Source organism: Ailuropoda melanoleuca, chromosome 4 (genome assembly GCF_002007445.2).
Source record: "Ailuropoda melanoleuca isolate Jingjing chromosome 4, ASM200744v2, whole genome shotgun sequence".
NCBI classification, from domain to species: domain Eukaryota; kingdom Metazoa; phylum Chordata; class Mammalia; order Carnivora; family Ursidae; genus Ailuropoda; species Ailuropoda melanoleuca.
Window position 1 is genome coordinate 7645695 of NC_048221.1, and position 23014 is coordinate 7668708.

A 23014-nucleotide genomic window follows, 5' to 3' on the forward strand; every position below is an offset into this window, starting at 1 on the left:
CCCCCGTCCCCAGTCCAGCCCCTTCCTCAGTGGGTGGCCCCCAGTCCTGCCCCCTCCCCAGTGGGTGGCCGTCAGGTGATAACTCGAGGCTGTTGTCCATCAGCGCCTGCTCTCCCTGCTTGGCCTGCCCGCACTGGGGGCTAGGGTGTGGCCGCCTGGAGGTGGGGTGAAACAGGAAATCCGCTGGGTCTCTGGACTTCACTCTTCTCTGGGCCAGAGATACCCCTAGGGGCTTGGGGGGGGGTGGATCTCGCAACCCCTTCTTGGTCACCCTGCTCAATCTTGCTGATTTTCAGGAACACCACAGAAGTATGACCCTACCTTCAAAGGACCCATTTACCACAGGTAAGCGCTCTGGGTTCCTGGGGGGGGGGGTGTCTCTGCTAGCACTGCCTCCACCCATTTCTTTACCCCCCCCCAACCACCACATCTGCCCTGCAACAAACTGGTGATCAATATTTGCTACTTGACAATTGAAAAACTAATTTCCTTAATATACAAAGAGTCTTTTTAAAAAAGATACTGATTGATTGACTGATTTGAGATAGAGTGAGAGAGCAGGAGTGGAGGGCAGAGGGAGAGGGAGAAGCAGGTTCTCTGCTGAGCCAGGACTGGGGGCTTGAACCCAGGACCCGGAGATCATGACCTGAGCCAAAGGCAGACGCTTAACCAACTGAGCCACCCAGGCGCCCCCAAAGAGTCTTTGCAAATGAATTTTTAAACTCAGGCAAAAGACTGGAAGAGATAATTTCTAGAACAAGAAATACTGTACACAGTGAAGCTGTGGGGAAGTGTGCAAATTGACCAACTGGTAAAGGAATGAGATTTGTTTTTTTAAAGATTTTTAATTTATTTGACAGAGATAGACAGCCAGTGAGAGAGGGAACACAAGCAGGGAGAGTGGGAGAGGAAGAAACAGGCTCATAGCAGAAGAGCCTGATGTGGGGCTCATCCCAGAACGCTGGGATCACGCCCTGAGCCTAAGGCAGACGCTTAACTGCTGTGCCACCCAGGCGCCCCAGGAATGAGATTTAAAACAATAACCAAATAGAATTTCCCCATCACAGAGTAGCAAAGATTAGAAAGATTGGCACATACGCTGCTCTGAATCTAAGTGGCTCAGTGTATTTTGGAGGGAATTTGGAAATATGAAATTTTTAAAAAAGATTTTATTTATTTGAGAGAGAGAACACTCACGCCAGTGAGCATGCCTCTGGGCAGAGTGCAAGGGAGACAGAGTGTCCCAAGCAAACTCTGCTGAGCCTGTAGCCAACTTGGGGCTCAATCCCATGATCCTGAGACCGTGACCTGAGCTGAAACCAAGAGCCTGATACTTAACCAACAGAGCCCCCAGGTGCCCCAAAATATGAATTTTTTAAAAAAAGATTTTATTTAATTAACAGAGCACAAGTAGACAGAGCAGTAGACAGAGGGAGAGGGAGAAGCAGACTCCCCACTGAGCAGAGAGCCCAATTCGGGGTTCCATTCCAGGACCCTCGGATCATGACCTGAGCCGAAGCCTACTTCTCTCTCTCCCTCTGCCTCTTCCCCAGCTTGTGCTCTCTCACTCACTCTCTCTCAAATAAATAAATAAAATCTCTAAAAAAATAGTTTAAATTTTAGGGGCACCTGGGTGGCACAGCGGTTGGGCGTCTGCCTTCGGCTCAGGGCGTGATCCCGGCGTTGTGGGATCGAGCCCCACGTCAGGCTCCTCTGCTATAAGCCTGCTTCTTCCTCTCCCACTGCCCCTGCTTGTGTTCCCTCTCTCGCTGGCTGTCTCTGTCTCTGTCAAATAAATAAATAAAAAATAAAATCTTTAAAAAAAAAAAAGGTTTAAATTTTAAAAACCATTGATCCCCTATTGCTATTAAAGGTTGGGGGGAAATGGGCTCTCTCAGTCAACGGAGAGCTGAACATTGTGGCCAACTGCTTCAAGAACAGTGTAGCGGTAGGTGACAAAATGTAAGGGGCGCCTGGCTGGCTCAGTCCATAAAGCATGTGACCCCTGATCTCAGGGTTGTGAGTTCCAGTCCGGTGCTGGGCGTGGCACTTGCTTTTTAAGAAAAAAACAAAAATAAAATGTATTTGCTCTTTGGTACAGCATTCACACCACTAAGGAACACGTGTCCAAGTGACAGGAATGTGGGTGGGTGTGCAGGGAAGGATGGGGTCCGTGATAAACTGGGCCCCAAGGCTCCCACCCTGATGCTGTTCTCTGTTCCCCAGGGGCTGCACAGACATCATTTGCTGTGTGTTCCTCCTCCTGGCCATTGTGGGCTACGTGGCTGTAGGCATCATAGGTGAGTGGAGGAGGGCACAGGATTGGGGATCCAAGGTGGAGGACAAGCCACAGCCCTAGGGCCGAAATGGGGTTGGTGCTGAGGAATGGCCGTACCTCAGTATCCCTGGATCCCTCCACAGCCTGGACCCATGGGGACCCTCGAAAGGTGATCTACCCCACTGATAGCCGAGGCGAGTTCTGCGGGCAGAAGGGCACAAAAAATGCGTGAGTCTGGCTCTTTGGGGCCTGGTGGGACTGGAGAGGTGTGGGCAGGACGGCTTCATGAGCACTGGGGAGAAGGTTCTAGGCTTCCCTCACCTCCATCCCTCTGTTATTTAGTCAACAAGTATTTATAAATCTCCCGCCATCCCAAGCCGCTGTTCTAGGCCTTGAGGACACTGCACTGAAGGAGACATTAAGAGTCTTGTCCTCTGGTAGCTCACAGTTTAGGGGAGGGACAGATAGGAGATAGTCCTGGATCTGATGTCAGGTGGGGTGAGCTAAACAGGTGAGCTAAAAGCGAGTTCAGTCCAGGCTGTGCCACTCCCTGGCTGTGTGAGCTAGGACAAGTGTCCCAACCTCTCTAGGCCGTATTTTCCTCATCTCTGAAATGGGGCTCAGCACAGTCCCACCCTCATGAGGCTGTTGGGATGGTTAGATGAGCCACCAGGCAGAGCTGGAATCTCTCGGGGTTGCTGCTACCGCTGTTGCTTGCATTAGATGCCACACGTAGGGAGATTGAGAAATCTTGACAGTTTTCATCTCCCTTCCCCAACCCCAGGAACAAACCCTACCTGTTCTATTTCAACATTGTGAAGTGTGCCAGCCCTCTGGTCCTGCTGGAATTCCAGTGTCCCACCCCCCAGGTAATTTGGCCGCTCTCCTATCTTCTTTGCTACCCCTGCTTTCCATCACCGGGTCCTTTTCTCCCTCTAGGGTCAGCTTCTCTCTCAGCCCTTTCTTTTCCCTGGTGCATGGGAGGTGGGGCCTCTGTCCTATGTGGGGATTGGGTGTCTATCTTGATCCCACCCAACCCCTGCCTCCTGCCCCCCAAGATCTGCGTGGAGAAATGCCCCGACCGTTACCTCACCTACCTGAACGCTCACAGATCACAGGACTTTGAGTACTACAAGCAGTTCTGTGTGCCTGGCTTCCAGACCAACAAGGTGAGGGGAGCCTAGAGAGGGGGCAGGTGGAGGGTGCTGGGCTGGGGCATGAAACCCTCTCCTTCTCTTGCTAGGGTGTGGCTGAAGTGCTTCGGGATGGCGACTGCCCTGCTGTCCTCACCCCCAGCAAACCCTGTGAGTCTGGGGTTCCGGAAACGGAGGGTGGGGGGTGGAGAGGTTTTAGGGGCTCAGCCTGACTGGTCTCATTCCCTGTTCCCTGCAGTGGCCCGGCGATGCTTCCCAGCCATCCACGCCCACAAGGGGGTCCTCATGGTGGGCAACGAGACGACCTATGAGGATGGGCACGGCTCTCGAAAGAACATCACAGAGCTGGTGGAGGGCGCCAAGTGAGGACCCCGGCCCGCCCCATCGGGGGTCCTACTTTCTGGGGCGGGCCCGGTCAGGGAGGGGCTCCGACACGAGCCTTGTGTGCCTGTCCCCAGGAAGGCCAATGGGGTCTTGGAGGCGCGGCAGCTGGCCATGCGGATTTTTGAAGATTACACGGTTTCCTGGTACTGGATAGTCATGTAAGTGGGGAGCCCCAGTCTGTGTAGCCCGGGGCTGGCGACAGGATGCCATCTGCTCATGCCCCCGTTTTGTCCCCAGTGGCCTGGTCATCGCCATGCTGATGAGCCTTCTCTTCATTGTCCTGCTGCGCTTCCTGGCCGGCGTCATGGTCTGGGTGATGGTCACCATGCTGATTCTGGTGCTGGGCTATGGTACGCCCTGCCCCCCCAGCCAAGTCTGCAAAACGCCTCTGCTCTCTGACCTGACAGTGGTCGTCAGGAATCTTGTCCTAAGCCATCTCTCTTTCATCTGCGATTTGCGAAGATGTTCCTCTCAGCATTGTTTATGGGAGTAGCACTTGGAAACGACTCTAGTGTTTATCGATGGGGTGTGAGTTAAATCACAGCCTTCCAGGTGGGACCTGGATCTGTATTTTATCTACATCAGAAAGCATTCTCAAATAGACTGCTTAGCGCAGGGGTTAAAGATGTCTGCTCTGGCACCGGACGGCTGGGGGTTAAATGCCGACTCTGCCAGTTCCTTCCTCTGTGACCTTGGGCAAGTGACTCAACGTCCCCGTGCCTCAATTTCTTCCTCTATAAAGTGGGGATAATTAGTATTTACTGGTTAGGAGGCTTAATGAGAAAAAGTGTATAGGCGAGATGGGGGGAGGGCCCTGTGGCTCTCAGGCCTGGGAAACCCAGAGGCAATGCACAAAATCTGGTTCTTCGCATTCTGATTCTTCAGATAAACATTCCAGGGGGAGAGATATCTTACAGGCAGCCCAGTGTGAGGACATAAATATTAAAATATTCATGCTAGTGGCGGTTTCTAGCTGGGTGCTGGCATTTTAGGCAAATGGTTTTGTTTGTTTTTAAGATTTTATTTTATTTTTTAAGATTTTATTTGAGAGGGGGAGAGAGAGAGAGAGAGAAAGAGAGAACATGAGCTGGGATAGGGGGCGCAGAGGGAGGGAGAAGCAGATTTCGTACTGAGTAGGGAGTCCGACTTGGGTCTCAATCCCAGGACTCCAGGGACCTGAGCCGAAGGCAGATGCTTAACTGACTGAACAACCCAGGCGGTCCTAAGATTCTATTTTTAAGTCATTTCTACACCCAGCGTGGGGCTCGAACTCACAACCCTCAGATCAAGGGTCACATGCTGTACCGACTGAGCCAGCCAGGTGCCCTTTTTTTTTTTTTTTACTTTATCTGCATTTTACAATTTTATTCTACAAAGAGCTAAGAGGAATATTGAAAATCCCTAATGCCACCCCACTGAATGTTAATACCCACATCCTCCGTCCCCAGCCATGAATCATTGTTACTGGTGGCAGGGAAAACCTCAGGTCACATAGCATCCAGGCAACCCATTCAGCCGCTCATTTATGCATGTGTGCATCAAGCCTGGATTGGCGCCTGTGTGCCCAGGCAGTTTTCTAGGTCCCAGGGGTGTGGGGAAGATGGACAAGAAATAATAAACCAGGGGGCGCCTGGCTGGCTAAGTCAGGGGAGCCTGCGACTCTTGATCTCTGGGTCGTGAGTTCAAGCCCCATGTTGGGTGTACGGATTACTTAAAATCTTAAGAAATAGTAATAATAAGCCAGAAAACCCTCTAGAAGGTCCAAGCAGAGAGAAGGGATAAGAGGTTGAGTGTGAGGGGCTGTGATTCCAAACGGGAGAAGCGAATTGGGAAGGTCTCATTAGAAGGTGACCTTTGAGGGACGCCTGGTTGGCTCAGTCAGGTAAGCGTTTAGCTTGGTTCGTGATCCCCAGGGTTCTGGGATTGAGGCTCACACCGGGCTCCCTGCTCAGTGGGGATCCTGCTTCTCTCTCTGCCTCTGCCTGCCGCTCCTCCCTGCTTGTGCTCTCTTTCTCTGACAAATAAATAAATAAAATCTTTAAAAAAAAAAAAAAAAGAATGTGACATTTGAGTAGAGACAGGAAGGTGTGAGAAATCCAGTACTAAGCATCGGGAACAGCAAGTACAAAGGCTCAGAGGCGGGGCACCTGGGTGGCTCATTTGGTTAAGCATCTGACTCTTGATTTCCTCTCAGGTCATGATCTCAGGGTCCTGGGGTCGAGCCCCGAATCGGGCTCCGTGCTCAGCGGGAAGTCTGTTTGGGATTCTCTCTCTCCCTCTTTCTCTCCCCCTGCTCACTCTCTCTCTCTCTCTCTCTGTCACCAATAATAAATAAATCAATCCCTACAAACCCTCGGAGGCAGGAGCAAGCGATGGCAGCCGTTATCAGCTCTGTTCTTGCTTCTGCTACACGGGGTGCTCCCACCTGCTTTGCAGCGTTGGGGGGGCATCCGCTAGGCTGAGGTTGGTCCCCTCTGCAGGCATATTTCACTGCTACATGGAGTACATGCGGCTGCGGGGCGAGGTGGGCTCCGACATCTCCCTCGTGGACCTTGGCTTCCAGACAGACCTCCGCGTGTATCTGCACTTGCGGCAGACGTGGATGACCTTCAGTGAGTCCCGGCCCCCCCCATCTTGCCCCTGGTGAGGCCTGGAGGGAGTGAGGGAGTGGGTACGGGCGGCTGGCAGACTCTGCCCACTCTGCCGCCCACAGTGATCATTCTGAGCATCCTTGAGGCCATTATCATCCTGCTGCTCATCTTTCTGCGGAAGAGAATTCTCATCGCCATTGCGCTTATCAAAGAAGGCAGCAGGTGAGTGCCAGGGTGCCCCGGGGCTGGGCTGGGGCGGTCCCAGGGCTGCTCAGGCCCTGATGCCTGTGTCTCTGCTCTTCCCCAGGGCTGTGGGATACGTGATGTGCTCCCTGCTGTACCCACTGGTCACCTTCTTCCTGCTGTGCCTTTGCATTGCCTACTGGGCTAGCACTGCTGTGTATCCAGCCTCAGACCCGGATCCCTGGCCCCGGGGGTGGCCAAGGGCCAGACTGGCCTGGGAGTGACCTGCAACATGGGGGGCAGGGCCAGAACCGGGTGGGGGAATGGATCCTTTCTCACCAGCCACCGGGGTCCCTAATCCCAAACCTCAGCTTCCTTAACGAACCTCCAGCTTCCTGTCCACTTCCAACGAAGCTATCTATAAGATCTTTGACGATGGCACCTGCCAGTTTGTTGGGAAAACCTGCAACCCTGAGGTGGGGGTTAGCTGTTTCCCCGGCAGCCCACAGACTATCTGAAATCTCTCATCCCCACTTGGGGATCATTCAACAAACATTCGGTGCCTGCTGTATGCCTGGTGCTGGATGTGGGGAGCACCGAGGGGAAGAGATCCCATTTAGCAGCCCCCAGCCCACCCTGAATACTGAACCACCCACCTTTCTCCCCTTGACTTCATTTCCTGCCCCATAGCCCTCCCTTAACCCAGTGATGGGCAGGTCTTACTTCTAGAACCCCTTTCTGGCCTTTCACAGGCCCCTCTCCTGACCCCTGTGGTCCTTGTACTGATCTATCTCTGCCATTCTTTTCCTGTCCACGTGGCCACTCTCCTGACGCATGACCCCACCCTGATCCCCAGGATAGCTTATTCTGCCTCACCCCCATGGAGTCAACAGTCCTGTCTTGCTTCTAGAACCCCTTTTAGAAGCCCCTATACTGAGCCCCCAATCCCTCGACTTACCTCTGATGCCCATGACTCCTGTCCCACCCCATGGTCTGTGTGACCCAGACCTGATGCCCAGGGCCCACTCTGAACCCTCGGCCCCTTTGTCGTGACCTGGCTCTGCACCCCTCCCACAGACCTTCGCCTCCTCCAATGAATCCCGCCTGTGTCCTGGTGCCCACTGCCAGTTCGCCTTCTACGGGGGTGAGTCGGGCTACCATCGGGCCCTGCTAGGCCTGCAGATCTTCAACGCCTTCATGTTCTTCTGGCTGGCCAACTTCGTGCTGGCCCTGGGCCAGGTCACGCTAGCTGGGGCCTTCGCCTCCTACTACTGGGCCCTGCACAAGCCAGATGACCTGCCTGCTTTCCCACTCTTCTCTGCCTTCGGTCGGGCGCTCAGGTGGGCCTCCGGGTGGGCTGGGGGTGGGGTGGGGGCGAGATGGTGGGGGAGCCTTGGCGCGGCCGCTGACTCCCCTCTTGGCCCTCAGGTACCACACAGGCTCCCTGGCGTTTGGCGCCTTCATTCTGGCCATTGTGCAGATCATCCGAGTGATGCTTGAGTACTTGGATCAGCGCCTGAAAGGTGCGGCCCACAGGTGGCTTGCTTTGGCTGGTGGGGTCCGGCCTGAGGGCAGATCCGGAATTGGTTTATTGGAGGGTGAGGGGGGTGTTAAGGCCATGGGACTGTGGTTTCTACTTGGGGTGAGGAGGGCGGAGGTGGGGAGTTTGAGCGATTAGTTCCTGAGGCGGAGGAATGGCTGAGGGAGCCCACTGGGTGGAGTTCTTACTTTTGGGGGGTGGGGGGTGTAGGAACCAAGAGGCCGGGGCCACCGGGGCCACCGTTGGTTCCTGGAGAGGCTAAGATCTGTCCGTGCAGATAAGGGCGGGGCTGAGGCGTGTTTCGTATTGGCAGCGGTGGGGCTGGGATTGGTTGTTATTTGGGGTGTAGCCAAGGAGGCGGCGAGGATTGGCTTCTGCTTGGGAGGCGGGGCCAGGGCAGTAGTGTGGGCTGTGATTGGTTCCTGCCTGGAGGCTGGGTTGAAAGGCTTCATGATAGGGCCCTTCCTTGGGGTCTGGGCTGAGAGTCCTGGGCCCGGTTGGTTCCTACTTGGGTGAGGGGCAGGACCCTGGGGGTTCTGGATCAATTTCCTCCCCCTGTCTCTTTGGGTAGGCGGGTTCGGAGAATGCTGGACTCTGTGCATGTAATGAAGAGGGTGGGGTGGGGTGTCCCTACCGGGGAGTCTCCCCTCACCTCTGCATCCCTCCCTTCTCTCTTAGCTGCCGAGAACAAGTTTGCCAAGTTCCTCATGACCTGTCTCAAATGCTGCTTCTGGTGCCTGGAGAAGTTCATCAGATTCCTCAACAGGAATGCCTACATCATGGTGAGGAGGCCTGGGACCCAGAACCAGCCCACCAGCTCCTGCTGGGTACGAGGAACCGTCATTCCCAGCCAGTGGGCCTGACCCCCCCCTCCTCCCTCCAGATTGCCATCTACGGCACCAACTTCTGCACCTCGGCCAGAAATGCCTTCTTCCTGCTCATGAGAAACATCATCAGGTCAGGGAAAGCATCGTGCTCGGGCTGCCTCCCTCCTCCCCCAGTCCCTGAGCCCACCTTCATACCTGCTCCTCACTGTCCCCTGCAGAGTGGCCGTCCTAGACAAAGTTACCGACTTCCTTTTCCTGTTGGGCAAGCTTCTGATCGTGGGTAGCGTGGGTGAGTGCCACTGGCCAGCCCATGGGGCTGTGGGAGCCACTGGGGTGACTTGTGAAGTGCTGTTGGGCCCCCACATCTTCTTCGTGACAGGTGCCATGTTCTCTGAGGTCTTCTTGCGGGGGGCACTTCCTTTAGCCAGAACCCTCATCCATCTTGGTTTCTTCCTTCTCCTTAGGGATCCTGGCTTTCTTTTTCTTCACCCACCGGATCAGGATTGTGCAGGACACGGCACCGCCCCTCAATTATTACTGGGTCCCTATACTGGTATGGACCTTTGGGGATGGGGTGGGGGTCCATGTAGGAGGAGGTACTGGGGTCTCTTGGTCTCTTTTTACTAGACAGATGTGGATGGAGGTCAGAGGTGGGGGATTGATGATTTATTCAGTCCACAAACATGTAGTAAGCATCTGCTGTGTACCAGGCCCCCGGGAGGGGTGGGGGGGGTAGAGGAAGGGGTTCCCTCCAGAGGACCTTACCTTTCAGAGGTAAATAGATCTCGAATAATGATGCGGATGGATGTGTGATTACAAACTGATCCCTGATCTGTGCCACAGGGGAGTGTTACAGGGAACTGTCAGAGCCCGTGGGGGAGGATTTGGGCAGGCCTGGAAGGCCAGGTGTCTTCACTGTGGAAGTGATGTCAGATCTAAAATCTGAAGGAGATACAGGGAACTTCCAGGCACAGGGATCAACAAATACGGAGGCCCTGAGGTGGGCCTATGCCAGGAATAGTGAGGAGATTGGTGGTGGGGACGGGGGGAGGTGGGGATAAGGGCAGGGAGGGAGGTGGTGGGGCCATGAAGGGGTAATGTCATCACTCTGAGAGCAGTGCAGGCCTTGGAGCCCAATGACCTAGATTTTTATCTGAGTTCTCTATTTGCTCTCTGAGATGGTCAGTTTGGGCAAGTTATTTAATCTCTCCGTGGTCCACTTGCTTCAGTCATAAATGTTTATCAGATACCTGCCAAGGCCCTGTGAGTCTCTGATTGTTGGGGGTGTGGCTGTAAGTGGGACATATACAGTCTAGTGGGGATGAGGGCATCATGCCTTAATGCCCTAAACATGCATAAAATGGCAGCCAGACGAAGGTTTCACAGGACAGGCATGCAGTGCTAGGAGAGCATAAAACCGCTCTGGATGTCAGAAACAGCTTCTTGGAGGAGGTGGTATCTCAGGACTTGATGTTTGAACTGAAAGCAGAAGTATAAGAGGACAAAAACTAGATTTAAGTCAAGACAACAGCGAGTGCAAAGGCCCTGGGGTTGAAGAAAACAGGAGTGAATGCAGGATTTAGGATGTTATTCTAAGGAGGGCTTATCAGCAGGGGAATGACAGGATCCAAGCCTGGGAGGGTGTGGTGAGTGGGAGTTGCTGTAGGAGCTGGGATGGAAACAGCTTGGGTCCCCTTGCCTAGACGGTGATCGTCGGCTCCTACCTGATTGCCCATGGCTTCTTCAGTGTCTACGGCATGTGTGTGGACACGTTGTTCCTCTGCTTCTGTGAGTGACCCCTCAACCCAACCCTTGCCGGGCTCTGACTGCCTTCTCCCCTCTGGGCATAACATCTGATGGGGCTATGTATTCAGCGGCCAGGTGCCCCCAGCTTCCCCGGGGACTGGCTGTTCTGCATCAGAGGGCCCTGGCATGCTGTCTCGGCCTCCTCCCTACGCTTGGAGCTGCTCCATCCTGTTGTCCCCAGGCTGCAGCTAGAAGGCTGTGCCCCTGGGCCCTCGGCTTTGGAGTCTCTGGCTTTGTTGGGGGCGGGGGGGAGTCTGTGGCTGCTACTAACTCTGGTCTCTCCATCTGTCTGTTTTTTTGTTTTTTGTTTTTTTTCTTTTCTTTTCCTCTACTCCATGCCTGCTGGCTTCCCTGTTCTTCCCTGCCTCCCTCTTTCCCTCCCTTCCTGACCACCCCATTTTCCCCCTGCTGGTTCCTGGGGGGAGCCCAGGTGAGGACCTGGAAAGGAATGACGGCTCTCAGGAGCGACCCTACTTCATGTCGCCCGAGCTGAGAGACATCCTGTTGAAGGGGAGTGCGGAGGAGGGGAAGCGGGCAGAAGTCGAGGAGTAGAGAGGGAGGGAGGCGTGGGGGCCAGGCAGGCCTCCTCGTTTCCTCCCTGTAGACTGGGGGTGCATGCAGGGCTGGGGCTACCCTGCCTGGGAGTGTGGGGAGTGTGTGCGTATCCCGTTCCGAGCCCACCACAGCCTGCCCCTCTCCGGTCCCAGTGTGTCTTGCTTCCTAACCCTCTGAGGCTTCTCTCTGACCCTCGTCCTCCCGCCCTGTCCCCAGAGGTCCCTGCCCCTGGGCTCCCCTCATGCCACCGTCTCTGGGGCCTCTCTCCACAGTGGAGGACCTGGAGAGGAATGATGGCTCAGCCGAGAGGCCTTACTTCATGTCTCCCAACCTCAAGAGGCTCTTGAACAAGACCAACAAGAAGCTGGCCGAGTCCTAAAGGCCCCCGCTCTCCCCCCACCTCTCCAGAAGTCTCACACTGGGTGCTCGGCAGCTGGGTCAGAACCCCTGGCCCCCTGGGCTCACCTGAAGTCCTGTCACTGCCGCCTCCCCTCCACCCCCCAACCATCCAGTTACCACTGGATTCCAGGGACCTGGAGGATTTGGGGCCTCTCCTCCCTATACCAGGGGGCAGTTGGAATTTTCATGGTGGCGCCCCAAGACTGCACAGGCCACTCCAGCCCTCATTGGCCCGGATGGAGAGAAGTCCGGTGAGGCGTCTTGATGTCTGGCATGCAGGGGGGCCCGACCTCTGTGGGCCGCCTCGTGCTTCCTGTTCCCCTCTTGCGATGGGGCGCCGTTTGTGTGAGAGTGATGGCTAAAGTAAGCTCCGGTTCCTGAGGCCCCCTGTTCACTCGTGTCTGCTCTGGCCGGGACCCAGCCCCTTCTCCACGCCTGAACAGCTGCCTCGCAGGCTGCCACACGCGTTTATTTTTTTTTAACCTGGACGTGCATTAAAGGGTCTGTTAGCTTTTTTCTGTCTGTCTCCATGGCTGAGATGGGGCCAAGCTGAGGAGTGCCTTCTGTCGTCCCCTCCCTGCCCAGCATGGCTGGGGCGGGAGTGGCATGACCAGGTGGGGGTGGCTCCTGGCATGGGAGGCCACAGCAGGGGTGTCATGGAAGGAGAGGGAGTGAGTCTGTTGGGGGAGGGCCACTGGGAGCACCGGTGTGGACAGACCAAAGCAGGAGGGAGGAGTCCGCTAATAGCTGCTTAATGGAAACCTGCTGGCCCCCTGGAGGAGTTGGGCCCAATTTCCCCCTTCTTCTGCCAGTTACTGACACAGCTGTCTTTGTAAGAGACAAAGCAGCTGAATCCACCCAAGCGACAATGTCAGGGAAGGGGTGGGGGCAGATGCTGTGGGGAGGACCAGGCCGCCCTGCCCCCTCACCTCACCTTGAGGATCCTTTTGCCAAATTTGTTGAACTCCGGGGACCTGGTTTCCCAGTTCCCCCTTCGCCATACCCCCGCCCCCGACTTCATGTCTTTGCTCATCAGCACCACAGCAGCATCCGAGAGAGGGAGAAACCCAGCCTGGGGTCCCAGTCTCCCATGCCTGCCCGCCAGCCCTCAGGCCCCCCCGTTTTGTCTGCACACTCTTGCGTGTTAACTGCATTCCAACCACTAATAAAGTGCCTATTGTACAGAGCCCGGGCCTGGAGTGTTTGTGGAGGGAGTAGGAAGCTTGGTAGGAGGAACCCCAGCTTTAACTGCCCTGGGATTGAGTCTCTGAGCTGGGGTGAGTCTCCCAGGGGAAGGAGGGAGGGCAGGAAGCCCCTGTCTGCCAGCCCCATCTCTGCCTGAATCCCACCATGCAGGCAGCTCGGGTTTCTCCTGAACAAATGCACCTCCAGGAGGTGGCGACGGCCTGTCCACCTCCTGCCCACCTCTTCAGTACCGCGGCCTAGACGCATGCCCCCAGGCCTGCTTTGTCGCCAGGCCCGAGCACCTGAGGCGCCCGCAGTCTGGTCCAGCCTCTCTGAACCTGCAAAGCTGCGGAGATCTGAGCCCTGCCCTGGTGCCTGGGGGCTCGCTGCTGCCCCCTGCTGCCAGCTATCTGTCACTGTCAGATAGCTGGGCCACTCCCTTTCTCTGTACCCCCACCGTCGGAATTTTTTCTTAAATAGCCACTGTTTCTTGAGTACTTCCTATCTGCATACCATATATACAACTTTTATTACTCTCCTCTATAATTAATTGAGGCCGGGAGGCTGGGTTACGTTTCTAAAGGTTGCCCAGTGGGAAAGTGGCTTAGAAGGCATTTGAACCCCAGTGTCCTTGACCCCAAGCCCCTACCCGCTACCCTGTACTGACCCCAGAGAGTGTCACCTCAATTCTCTGGTTTGTCTGAGTTTGTTCTTTTCCTTATCCTCAGTTCCTGTTAGCCCCACCTCCAAAATACCTCCCAACTTCCCCCCATATCTTCAGCTCCCAGCTCCCATTATCATTCACCTGAACCAGCGCTGTCCCTTGCCTAGGTCCTGGCTCCTGCGATCACCTCCCCTTCACGGTTTCCCACACAGGTGCAAAAGGATGCTTGAGAACACTCTAGTGAGTTCACACCCCTTTCTCTGCTCAAGAACCATTCATGGCTCCCACCTTATTCAGCGTTAACAGCCAAAGTCTTCACTGCAGCCCATGAGGCCCTGCCCCATCTGCCTCATTGGCTCACCCTTACGGACGCGGCCAGCCACCCTGGCAGCAGGACTTGTGCCTAAAATGCTCCCCACCTGGCTCTTGTGTGTGGCTGGCTCCTCACCCTTTGGCTTTCAGCTCAGGGATCACCTCCTCCAGGAAGCCTTCTGTACTCATCGAAGGTTGGCCTCTCTTGGGACCACACACCACCCTCTTTATTTTTTTTTTCAGGGCATGTGTCACAATCTGCAAGTATTTATTTCTATTTTCACTTCATAATTCTTAGCCTCCCCACCCAGCATGTCAGCTCAAAGGGGATACAGATCTGGCCTCCTTTTTTACCACCTTATCCCAGAGCAGGGCAGAGTGCGTTGTACACAGCAGGCATTCCGTATACAGGCACAGAACAGCTGAACGACCGTAGAGGGCTTAGCACAGGGTCCAGCCTGGGTGCAGTGCACAGTGTGAACCACTGGTACTAGTATATTAGTATACGCCAGGATTTAAGTTCCCAGTCTTTCATGCGCGCCCAAAACTCTCTGGCTGCTGTGTGCAGAGACAGTACCACACAAAAGTAAAAGCAGGAAGACCAACAAGGAGGTTACTGCAGGGGCGCCTGGCTGGCTGAGTCAGTAGAGCCTGGGATGCTTGGTTTCAGGGTCATGAGTTCGAGCCCCACATTCAGTGTGGAGCCTATTTTAAAAAAAGAAAAGATTTTTTTTAAAAGGTTGTGGGGCACCTGGGTGGCTCAGTCAGTTAGGCATTTGCCTTCGGCTCGGGTCATGGTCTCGGGGTCCTGGGATCAAGCTCCATGCTTAGTGGGGAGTTTGCTTCTCCCTCTCCCTCTTCCCCTCCCCCTGCTTATGTGCGTTCACGTATGCGCTAATGAATAAATGGAATTTTTAAAAAAATTTAAATTAAAAAAAGGAGACCGCGAATCTGGGCACATAACCCTGGCAGACTGGACGCAGGTGGTCTTGGTGAAGACGATGAAAAGCATTCAGACTTTGCATGTCATCTGAAGGTGGAGCTCACCAGATTGCATGTGCAAGAGAGAGGACTCAAAGCAGCAGGAGGAAACCAGGCTGAGGGGGGGCAAGCTCAGGCAGAGTCCTGTGGAGAGCACCTGTTGCCTGAGCCCGCAGGGAGCTCGGGAGGGTAAGTGACATCTCAGAGCTGGCCTGAAGGGTAGGTCACGGACTAAAGGTGGCCCAGGAGCTGATGATCGCAGGCACATCTGATTCTCCTGGGTGTGGAGGCGGAGTGTCCAGTGTGATCCAGTCTGATCCTCATGAGGGTGTTGGCAGTGTGGTCCTGAGCCCAGGGTTGTTCTCTGAGGAAGAGCTGGTGGGCAGGCATTTGTGGCAAAGCCCACAAAGCCTGGGCAGAGAGACCACACAGCAGAGCATAAGGGATCTGGGCAGGTCGGTGTATTTTGGACTTGCTTTATACACACTCTCCAAGGGAAGCAGTCACATAGATGGTTGGATGTGTCGGGACTTCACAGAATTCTAGGCTGGAGGCATTTAATCGGGAGTGTCAGTGTTTTGATGGTCTTTGAGGTCATGGGGCTGGCTGAGATCACCTGGGGAGTTAAGCGTCCAGAGAGGTGAGGTCTGAGCTGCGGAGAGAAGGAAAAAAAGCAGACTCGGGGGAGAGCCAGAGAGTGGTGGCGTCTGGAGCTGAGTGGAAGGCAGGAAGTGTGGGCACAAGTGCTCCTGGCTTTACTGTGGGAGCAAATGAATGGAGCGACTCTTTTCTAGCGCATTAAGAAAGAAGGATGTCTGCGGAAGGCAGAGCATGTGGAGATGTTGGAAGCCAGCAAGGTGCAAAAAATTGGGACAACACTGCATGAATGAACAATGTCAGGACTGTGGGGTTTTTTTTCCTCCCCCAAACTCACCAAGGGGAAAGGTGCAGAGGGTGGATTTATTTAGTTTGGGGTTGACAAAGAGGGGCAGGGGCTTGAGGGTATGTGCAAGGGGAGATGCAGGAGGGATGCCAGCTTTCCGCTGTCCAAAACCCGCCCGTAGCTTTCAAAGCCTAAGTTTCCATGCGGGTCTCTGGGGCCCTGCAGGACCTATCCACCCTTTCTTGGATGGCCCTCCCTCCCGCCTCCCACCCTGGCCCCCTTCTAGCCCCTCAGTCCTCTTTGCTGCTCCCGCCACAAGCACGGTCAACCTCTGGGACTTTGTACTGGCTGTTCCCACCTGGAATGCTCCTCTCCCAGCAATCTGCTTGGCCTCAGTCCCTGGCTCCTGGTAAGGACTTTTCTGTGCACTGCCTGACTCAAAACTGCACCTGCCCCAGCCCCGCATCACCGCGCGCTTTTTTCATCCATCGCACTTGCCACTACTTTGCTTATTGTCTATCACCTGCCTCCCCAGCTAGCTCAGCTCCACGACGGCAGGGCCATGGGATGGTTTGTTCACTGCATACCCAGCAGCAGCTCCAGGCCTAACGGGGCTATATGCAAGCTCTTTTCTGCTTGGGTTGGCCAGCGTTCATTTCGGTGGTTTGCAACTCTGAGAGGTACCGGTCCAGAATACTTTAAGTGGTGTGGCCAGGCCAAGGGGCGGGAGCCCACTGCCCTATGGGAAGGGAGGCCCGCAGGCACAGGTGTGGGGGCCAGTTACCAGCTGGCGGAAAACAAAGTGGCTTGGGCAGCTAACAGACACAAAGAGGTCTTCCAATTCTCTAAAATTCTAGGACAGGTAAAGCTAATCCTGGTGATGTAATAGGGCCAGGGATTGGCTAGGGACAGCAGGGAGATTCCTAGGGGGAGTGCCAATGTTCCTTATCTTGATTCGGGTGGTGCTTACACAGATGTATACTTAAACATTTACTAAGATGTACACTTAAATGATTGTATTATACCTCCACTGGAAAACAAAAAAGTGGCTTAAGAGAAATGGGGAGTTCCTCTTTGTCTCTTGTCTGTGAGGTTGGACTGACTTGAGCACAGCTGGGGCCAGGTGTGGTGGGTGACCCACTCATGCATTTACTCATGGTATCGAGTGCTCCAAGCCAGGGTAAACGAGAACCACGTCCTCTGGTCTCAGAGTTTACTCTCTGGCAAGGGAGACAGATAATAACTAAATAAATAACAAGTGATGATAGACACTTCAAAGAAAAATAAAGCAGGATAATCTGACAGTGCTGTTTGAGAAATGGTGGTTAGGGCAGCTGGAGCAGAGAGCTCAGAGAAGGGGGGGGGAGCTCTGAATACCTGAGGGAAGAGAGTATTTCAGGTAGAGGTTATGGCCAGTGCGAAGGTGTGAAAGGACACACCAAACTGTATACCCCAGGCTCACACCCTCACAGTCCAGCTGCCCGGGCAGAAAGACCTCTTTCTCAGATGACCAGAGGCAAGTCCCAGAGTGGCCTATTCTTCAGCCAGTTCTGGTGAAACCCGTCTCTGCACCGGTCATTGGACCAGGAAAGAAGTGGGGTTCTGATCAGCCAGATCCAAGGCAGAGGCTGGGTGATGGGAACACAGTGGGGGAGAAGTGGTTCCCCAAGGGAAACCTTGGTTCTCAGAACAAAGGGGGAATGGAGACCCAGCAGGCCAGAGCTACAGGTAGCCAGGCGCTCTGTGGGATGAGAGCAAGAACAAGAGCAAAACCTAGAACAACAGGAACTTCAGGATGGCCAAGAGGGCCATGGCAGGTGAAGATGATGAACTCCAGGTGGTTGGGGTCCTACGTATACTTGGCCCACATGTCAGCATCGCTGTGTGGCATGCCAGTTTTTTCTCCCCATGCCTCAACATCCTGGAGCTCAAACTGATGTGGCCCTGACATGGCTCCACTTTCACTCCATCTTGTTCTTTTAATGTAAAACATCGCTGGGGTGCCTGGGTGGCTCAGCTGGTTGAGTGTCCGATTCTTGGTTTTGGCTCAGATCATGATCTTGGGGTCATGAGATCAAGCCCCACATTGGGCTCTGCGCTTTGCGTGGGAAGTCTGCTTGGGATTCTCTCTTTCCCTCTCTCTCTGCCCACACCCCCTGCTCACACATGCATGTGTACGCTCTCTCTCACAAAATAAATACATTTATTTATAAAATTAAATTTATTTTGAGAGAGGGACGCTTGAATGGCTTAGTCGGTTGGGCATCTGCCTTCGGCTTGGGTCATGATCCCCGGGTCCTGGGATCGAGTCCCGCATCAGGTTCCTGGCTCTGCAGGGAGCCTGCTTCTCCCTCTGCCTGCTGCTCCCCCTCCTTGTGCTCTCTCTAACAAATAAAATCCTTAAAAAAGTTTTTTAAAAATTTGAGAGACAGCACTAGCATGAACGGGGGTGGGGGGCAGAGGGCCAGGGAGAAGGAGACTCCCCGCTAAGGAAAGAATCCCAGGACCCCGAGATAAAGACCCAAGCCGAAGGCAGATGCTTAACCGTCTGAGCCACCCAGGCGCCCCATAAATAAAATCTTTAAAAAATACATATATTGCTGTAAAATACACATAAAAATTACCACCCAAACCATTTTTAAGTGTACAACTCAGTGACATTAAGTACATTCATGCTTTTGTGCAACCATAACCACCCTCCACATCCAGAACATTTTGTTCTTCCCAAATGAAAACTCTGTCCCCATTAAACAAACTCCCCCTCCCACAGGCACCCACCATTCTACTTCCTGCCTTTATGAATCTAACTCTTCCAGAGACCTCGTTATGAGTGGAGTCATATGGTACTTAGCCTCTTGTGTCTGGCTACTTTCACTGAACATAACATCCTCTAGGTTCATCCATGTTGTAGCCTATGTCAGAATTTCCTTCTCTTTTAAGGCTGAATAATTCCCTTGTCTGCATACATCATAATTTATGCATTCCTCCACTGACAGACACTTGGGTTATTCCTACCTTGTGGCTATTGTGAATCGTGCTGCTATGAACAAGGGTGTGCAAGTATCTTGAGTCCCTGCTTTCATTTCTGGTGGGCATATACTCAGAAGTGGAATAGCTGGATGTCAATTGTGCTTAATCTGGGGAGAAAACAGCATGTTCTTTTCTTGCTCCCATCTTTTTTTTTTTTAATTTTTTTTTTTAAAAGATTTTATTTATTTACTTGACAGAGATAGAGACAGCCAGTGAGAGAGGGAACACAAGCAGGGAGAGTGGGAGAGGAAGAAGCAGGCTCACAGCACAGGAGCCTGATGTGGGGCTCGATCCCACAACGCCGGGATCACGCCCTGAGCCGAAGGCAGACGCTTAACCGCGGTGCCACCCAGGCGCCCCATTGCTCCCATCTTTTAGCTGAGCTTTCTTCTTGGTTGGTTTCATTCTGTCAAGTTCTTTCACCAAGGTCTACTCCCTCCACCCCCACCCCCACCCTGATATTTCCCTAGCTTCAAGATTAGAACAGGGGCTTCTCTTGCCCCAGAGTCCCTGGCCTGGGGCTCACTGGCTCTGACTGGCCGGATTTGGGTCCTTTACTCATAAACCAATCACTGTGGCCAAGCCATGGGCCTAGTTTTAGAGTATGACAGCAGGAACTCCATCAACTAAACTCCAGATTGAGCAAGAGGGGAAGTACCCCAAAGCAGCGTGGTCCACCCATGTCCACTCCACTGAAAGGGGAGGAAGGCAACAGGCATGGGTCAAAAAGGATTCAGAAGGAAAAGCTCCTCAGTGTGATTGGGGGTGGGGGCTGAAGTGCGAAAAATCTCTGAAGAGGAGGAAGGCACACAATGGAGAACATGTTCATGAGAACACTGAAGTCCCTGGTGAAGACAGAACCTGGCTAGACAGAGGGAATGCAAAAGGAAGGGACAGACCTTACTCTTCAACTGTTGAGGGAGAGGCTGTAATGGCAAGAGGCGTTGCATAGCCAGATGACAGGGCATGTCAGGGCAGGGAAGTCAGAGAATGGTTGTGCATACAGAGCTTGTTAACCATGTAGTGGTGGAAACTCAAGGGCAGTAGTGGAAGGCTCGGTCAGGGTGGAAATGAACGGACAAGAGAGGGCAGGTGGCACCCTGGGGCTTCAATCTTGCATGGTGACCAAGGAGAGAACACAGACAAGAAGCAGGATGCACATAGCTTGTCAGAAGATTGGGCTGAAAACCTCTTATCCTGCGACTCCTGGTGGGGCTGGGATGGCTCCAACAGAACACACTTTTTTTTTTTAAACTTATTTGAGTGAGAGAGAGAGAGAGAGCGCGCGCGCACATACACACACATGCATGTGTGAGTTAGGGGAGGCACAGAGGGAGGGAATTTTCAAGCAGACTCCCCATGGAGTGTGGAGCCTGACTCGGGGCTTGATCTCAGGACCCATGAGATCATGACCTGAGTCGACACCAAAAGTTGGACACCTAACTGACTGCATCATTCACGCACCCACAGAACATACTTTTTAAGGGAGTGTGGTTTCCTTGACACTTTAACTGCTGCCCAGCAGCTCTTACTACAAAATACAGGTTGGACGAGACACCAGTCCAATAGGTAACAATCAGAACCAAACCAGCTTCCCCCCCACTCATTCCATGCATTCTTAGCAAACCCCTGAGATTGAAAAACACTTCAAATCTGTCCTGAGGTCCTCTAGTGAAGACTGCAGTTTGATCTAAAGCCTATGCTTATAACCATGATCCTATCTACCCCTTTCTGTGTTTGGAGCTGCCTTGACCGGGCTGCCATGAGAGCCTCAAAAGCAAGTTCTTCAGAAATCTAATGTTTGGTCCCTCCTAAGGACCATCTATGGACTCGGGAGTCAGAAAACTAGAAACCTTCCTTGTTCTGCCACTTGGTAGCGCTGTTAACTCAGTCAAGTCACACCCCGCTGAGCCTGTTCCTTGAAGTGTCTGTAATTGCCGGTCTCTAACTTGTCAAAGCCAGTTATCACCGTGCCTGTCATGATGACCTTAAACAATCTAAATTTACTTCAACCAATTTTATTTGAATACACGGGCCGTTAAATTTGCCAAAACTTTCTTCAGTCTCAAGCTCTATTTAGGAAAGATCTCCAAATAAAAGAAAAAAAAAAGCAAGACGCAGAATGTCTACCATTTGTGTGAAAAACAGCAAAAATAAATAAATAAAAAATAAATCTAAGCACCTCTGTGAATAAAACACCGCTGCAGAGATACACACAAAACTTAACACTGGCTGCTAAGGAAGGGAGGCCGATTGACTTAGTCCTCGCACTCTCTTGAATATTTGACATTTTGTATCAGGTGAATAGATTAGCCGTTCGAAACCCTAAATAAGATGCAAATAGAGAAGAAAGGCAGTAGGTATAGTATTCACCCATTTCTGTAACCACATTTTTACATCTTACCTTTTTAATAATAGTTATCATTTTGAGGCATTTATTCCGCACACAGAATTGTGCCAAATGCTTTAAAAAAAAATCGTCACTACTTTGTAGATAAGGGAACAGAGGCTCAAGAGAAGTGGGCTGTTTTTGGTCACACCGTGGGACTCAAACCTAGAGCAGACACTGGGTCTTGCATCCTTAACAACGGAGCTTACATCCCTACAGTTTTGCTAGGAAAATCCGTTACTATGCCGTTAAGTCTTGAACGACTGACTTCTCACTTTCAGGAAGGAAACCTTTTCAATAATTCCTTGTTTCGAGTCTCGGCAGTTTCAGAACAACAGCCTCGCACACGACAACATGCCTAGTAACGACGCCTGTCTAGCGCCAGCTTGATTCCGACACTGGAGGGGAGCGGGGCTTTAGGAACACACTATATGTACATCGGGGATCTCACGAAACGCCGGGAGGATGCAACAACAATGGGCTTGAAAAGAGAAGGCGCTCGGTCCCCGGTGTCTTTACTTAACAACCTTGAGCTGTGGTTGGTCGAGCGTGTGACTCGCAGACCCGGCTCTACCACGAGCAGGATGTGAATCCTCCAGCTGGGCATTTCTCCACCTGTGAAAGGGAGACTAGAAGATCCCGAGCAGCGCGGCTCTCTGCCCTTTGGAAGTCGGGCTCGGCAGGGCGGCCGAACGCTACGCGGAGGGGTTTGCAGGACGTCAGAACTGGAGCGCACACCGGCGCCGGTCTCGAGACAGCAACAAGATCTGTCCGGCCGTTACTTACACCCGCACCTCGGGTCTTCTTGGCCTTTAGCGAGTGAGGCAGGGAGAGGGGAGGAAGCTCCGCCAGGTAACCTCGGATGGAGATCAAACCTCCACAACCAAAATCGGGCGGCTAAGGAGACACTCACGTGCCAGGCTCTCGGACCCGTTTCCGCCAACGTACACAGGAGCGACGGGCGTAAGATGGCAGCCGCGCAGGCGCATAGACTCGCAGCAGAGGAGACTCCGCCCCTCTCCCTGCGTCACGTGGTAATGCCGCTTAAAACCACCATTAAAAAAAAAAGAGCGACGACCACATCACATGATGCAGACCTACCAATACAGCAAAGGGAAGCGCCAAAGTCCTTGTCACGTGGCCAAGGAGGCCTCTGCATTGGCCACTGTCACATGATCAAGGCCTCGAAAAGAGGTAAGCGTTTCCATACCACGTGACCAGCAACGCAACGGCTACGCTCCTGCCACGTGACTGAAGCCCACCTTATCTCTTTTCGTCGCTCCCTCCCTCTCCGGCTTCGCCTGCGTCAAGGGGCAACGCGCCGGCAGGGGGCGGGGCTCCAGCCTATCACGTGGCCCGCACCTCCCCGGCGCGCGCCCGCCCGCCCGCTCGCCCCCGGCCCCGGCTCCTCCTCCTCCTCTTCTCGCCATTGCAGTTGGACTCAGCAGCCCGGTGCGCGCCGCGTGGCTTTTGGGGGGAGACCCCGGTGGGCTGTGGCAGGAGGGCGGCGGCGGCGGTTGCGGTCGGGGAAGGGAACGCCGACAAGGTAAGCGTCAATGTGGCGGCGGCCGGGCCCGCTCCCCGCCTCTGCCCCTCCCCCCGCCAGTCCTCCCACTCAGCGCGGGCCGGGCTGAGGGGTCGCGGTGACAAGGCCTCAGGCGCCCCGCGCTCCCCGCCTACGCCCGGTTCCCTCGCCCCAGCGCCTGGCTCATTCCTCCCTCGCCAGTCTCGCTCCCGCGCTCGGCCGTTACTCTCCCCCATTGTGCCGAGGAAACAAAATGGCGGCGGCGGCGGCGAGGGCCCGGTGCGCGCGCATCCGCCCCCCCTCGCGGCCCCTCGGCCGGCGGCGGCGC

General features: G+C 53.9%; 2 protein-coding genes across 9 annotated transcripts in view; both read left to right on the top strand.

Moving 5' to 3' along the window:
• The window catches only part of SLC44A2 (solute carrier family 44 member 2), a 28807-nt gene extending 15903 nt beyond the window's left edge, over positions 1–12904 (top strand). The window contains exons 2-22 of one of the 3 annotated variants that reach the window (XM_034657775.1): positions 297–345; positions 2227–2300; positions 2422–2506; positions 3063–3147; positions 3337–3447; positions 3522–3582; positions 3671–3794; positions 3891–3974; positions 4054–4166; positions 6297–6428; positions 6530–6629; positions 6715–6807; positions 6982–7066; positions 7668–7930; positions 8019–8113; positions 8809–8912; positions 9014–9087; positions 9176–9246; positions 9422–9510; positions 10661–10745; positions 11194–11584. In XM_034657775.1, coding sequence (XP_034513666.1) covers positions 297–345; positions 2227–2300; positions 2422–2506; positions 3063–3147; positions 3337–3447; positions 3522–3582; positions 3671–3794; positions 3891–3974; positions 4054–4166; positions 6297–6428; positions 6530–6629; positions 6715–6807; positions 6982–7066; positions 7668–7930; positions 8019–8113; positions 8809–8912; positions 9014–9087; positions 9176–9246; positions 9422–9510; positions 10661–10745; positions 11194–11315 — 2099 coding nt within the window. In that variant the 3' untranslated portion in view covers positions 11316–11584. The other 2 variants (XM_034657776.1, XM_034657777.1) reach the window with 2 other exon arrangements.
• A 9597-nt stretch (positions 12905–22501) lies between these two features.
• The window catches only part of ILF3 (interleukin enhancer binding factor 3), a 30124-nt gene continuing 29611 nt past the window's right edge, over positions 22502–23014 (top strand). For 3 of the 6 annotated variants that reach the window (XM_034657781.1, XM_034657779.1, XM_034657780.1), the window contains exon 1: positions 22502–22707. The gene's annotated coding sequence lies outside the window, so the exon portion shown is untranslated. The remainder of the gene's footprint in view (positions 22708–23014) is intronic. The other 3 variants (XM_034657782.1, XM_034657783.1, XM_034657778.1) reach the window with 2 other exon arrangements.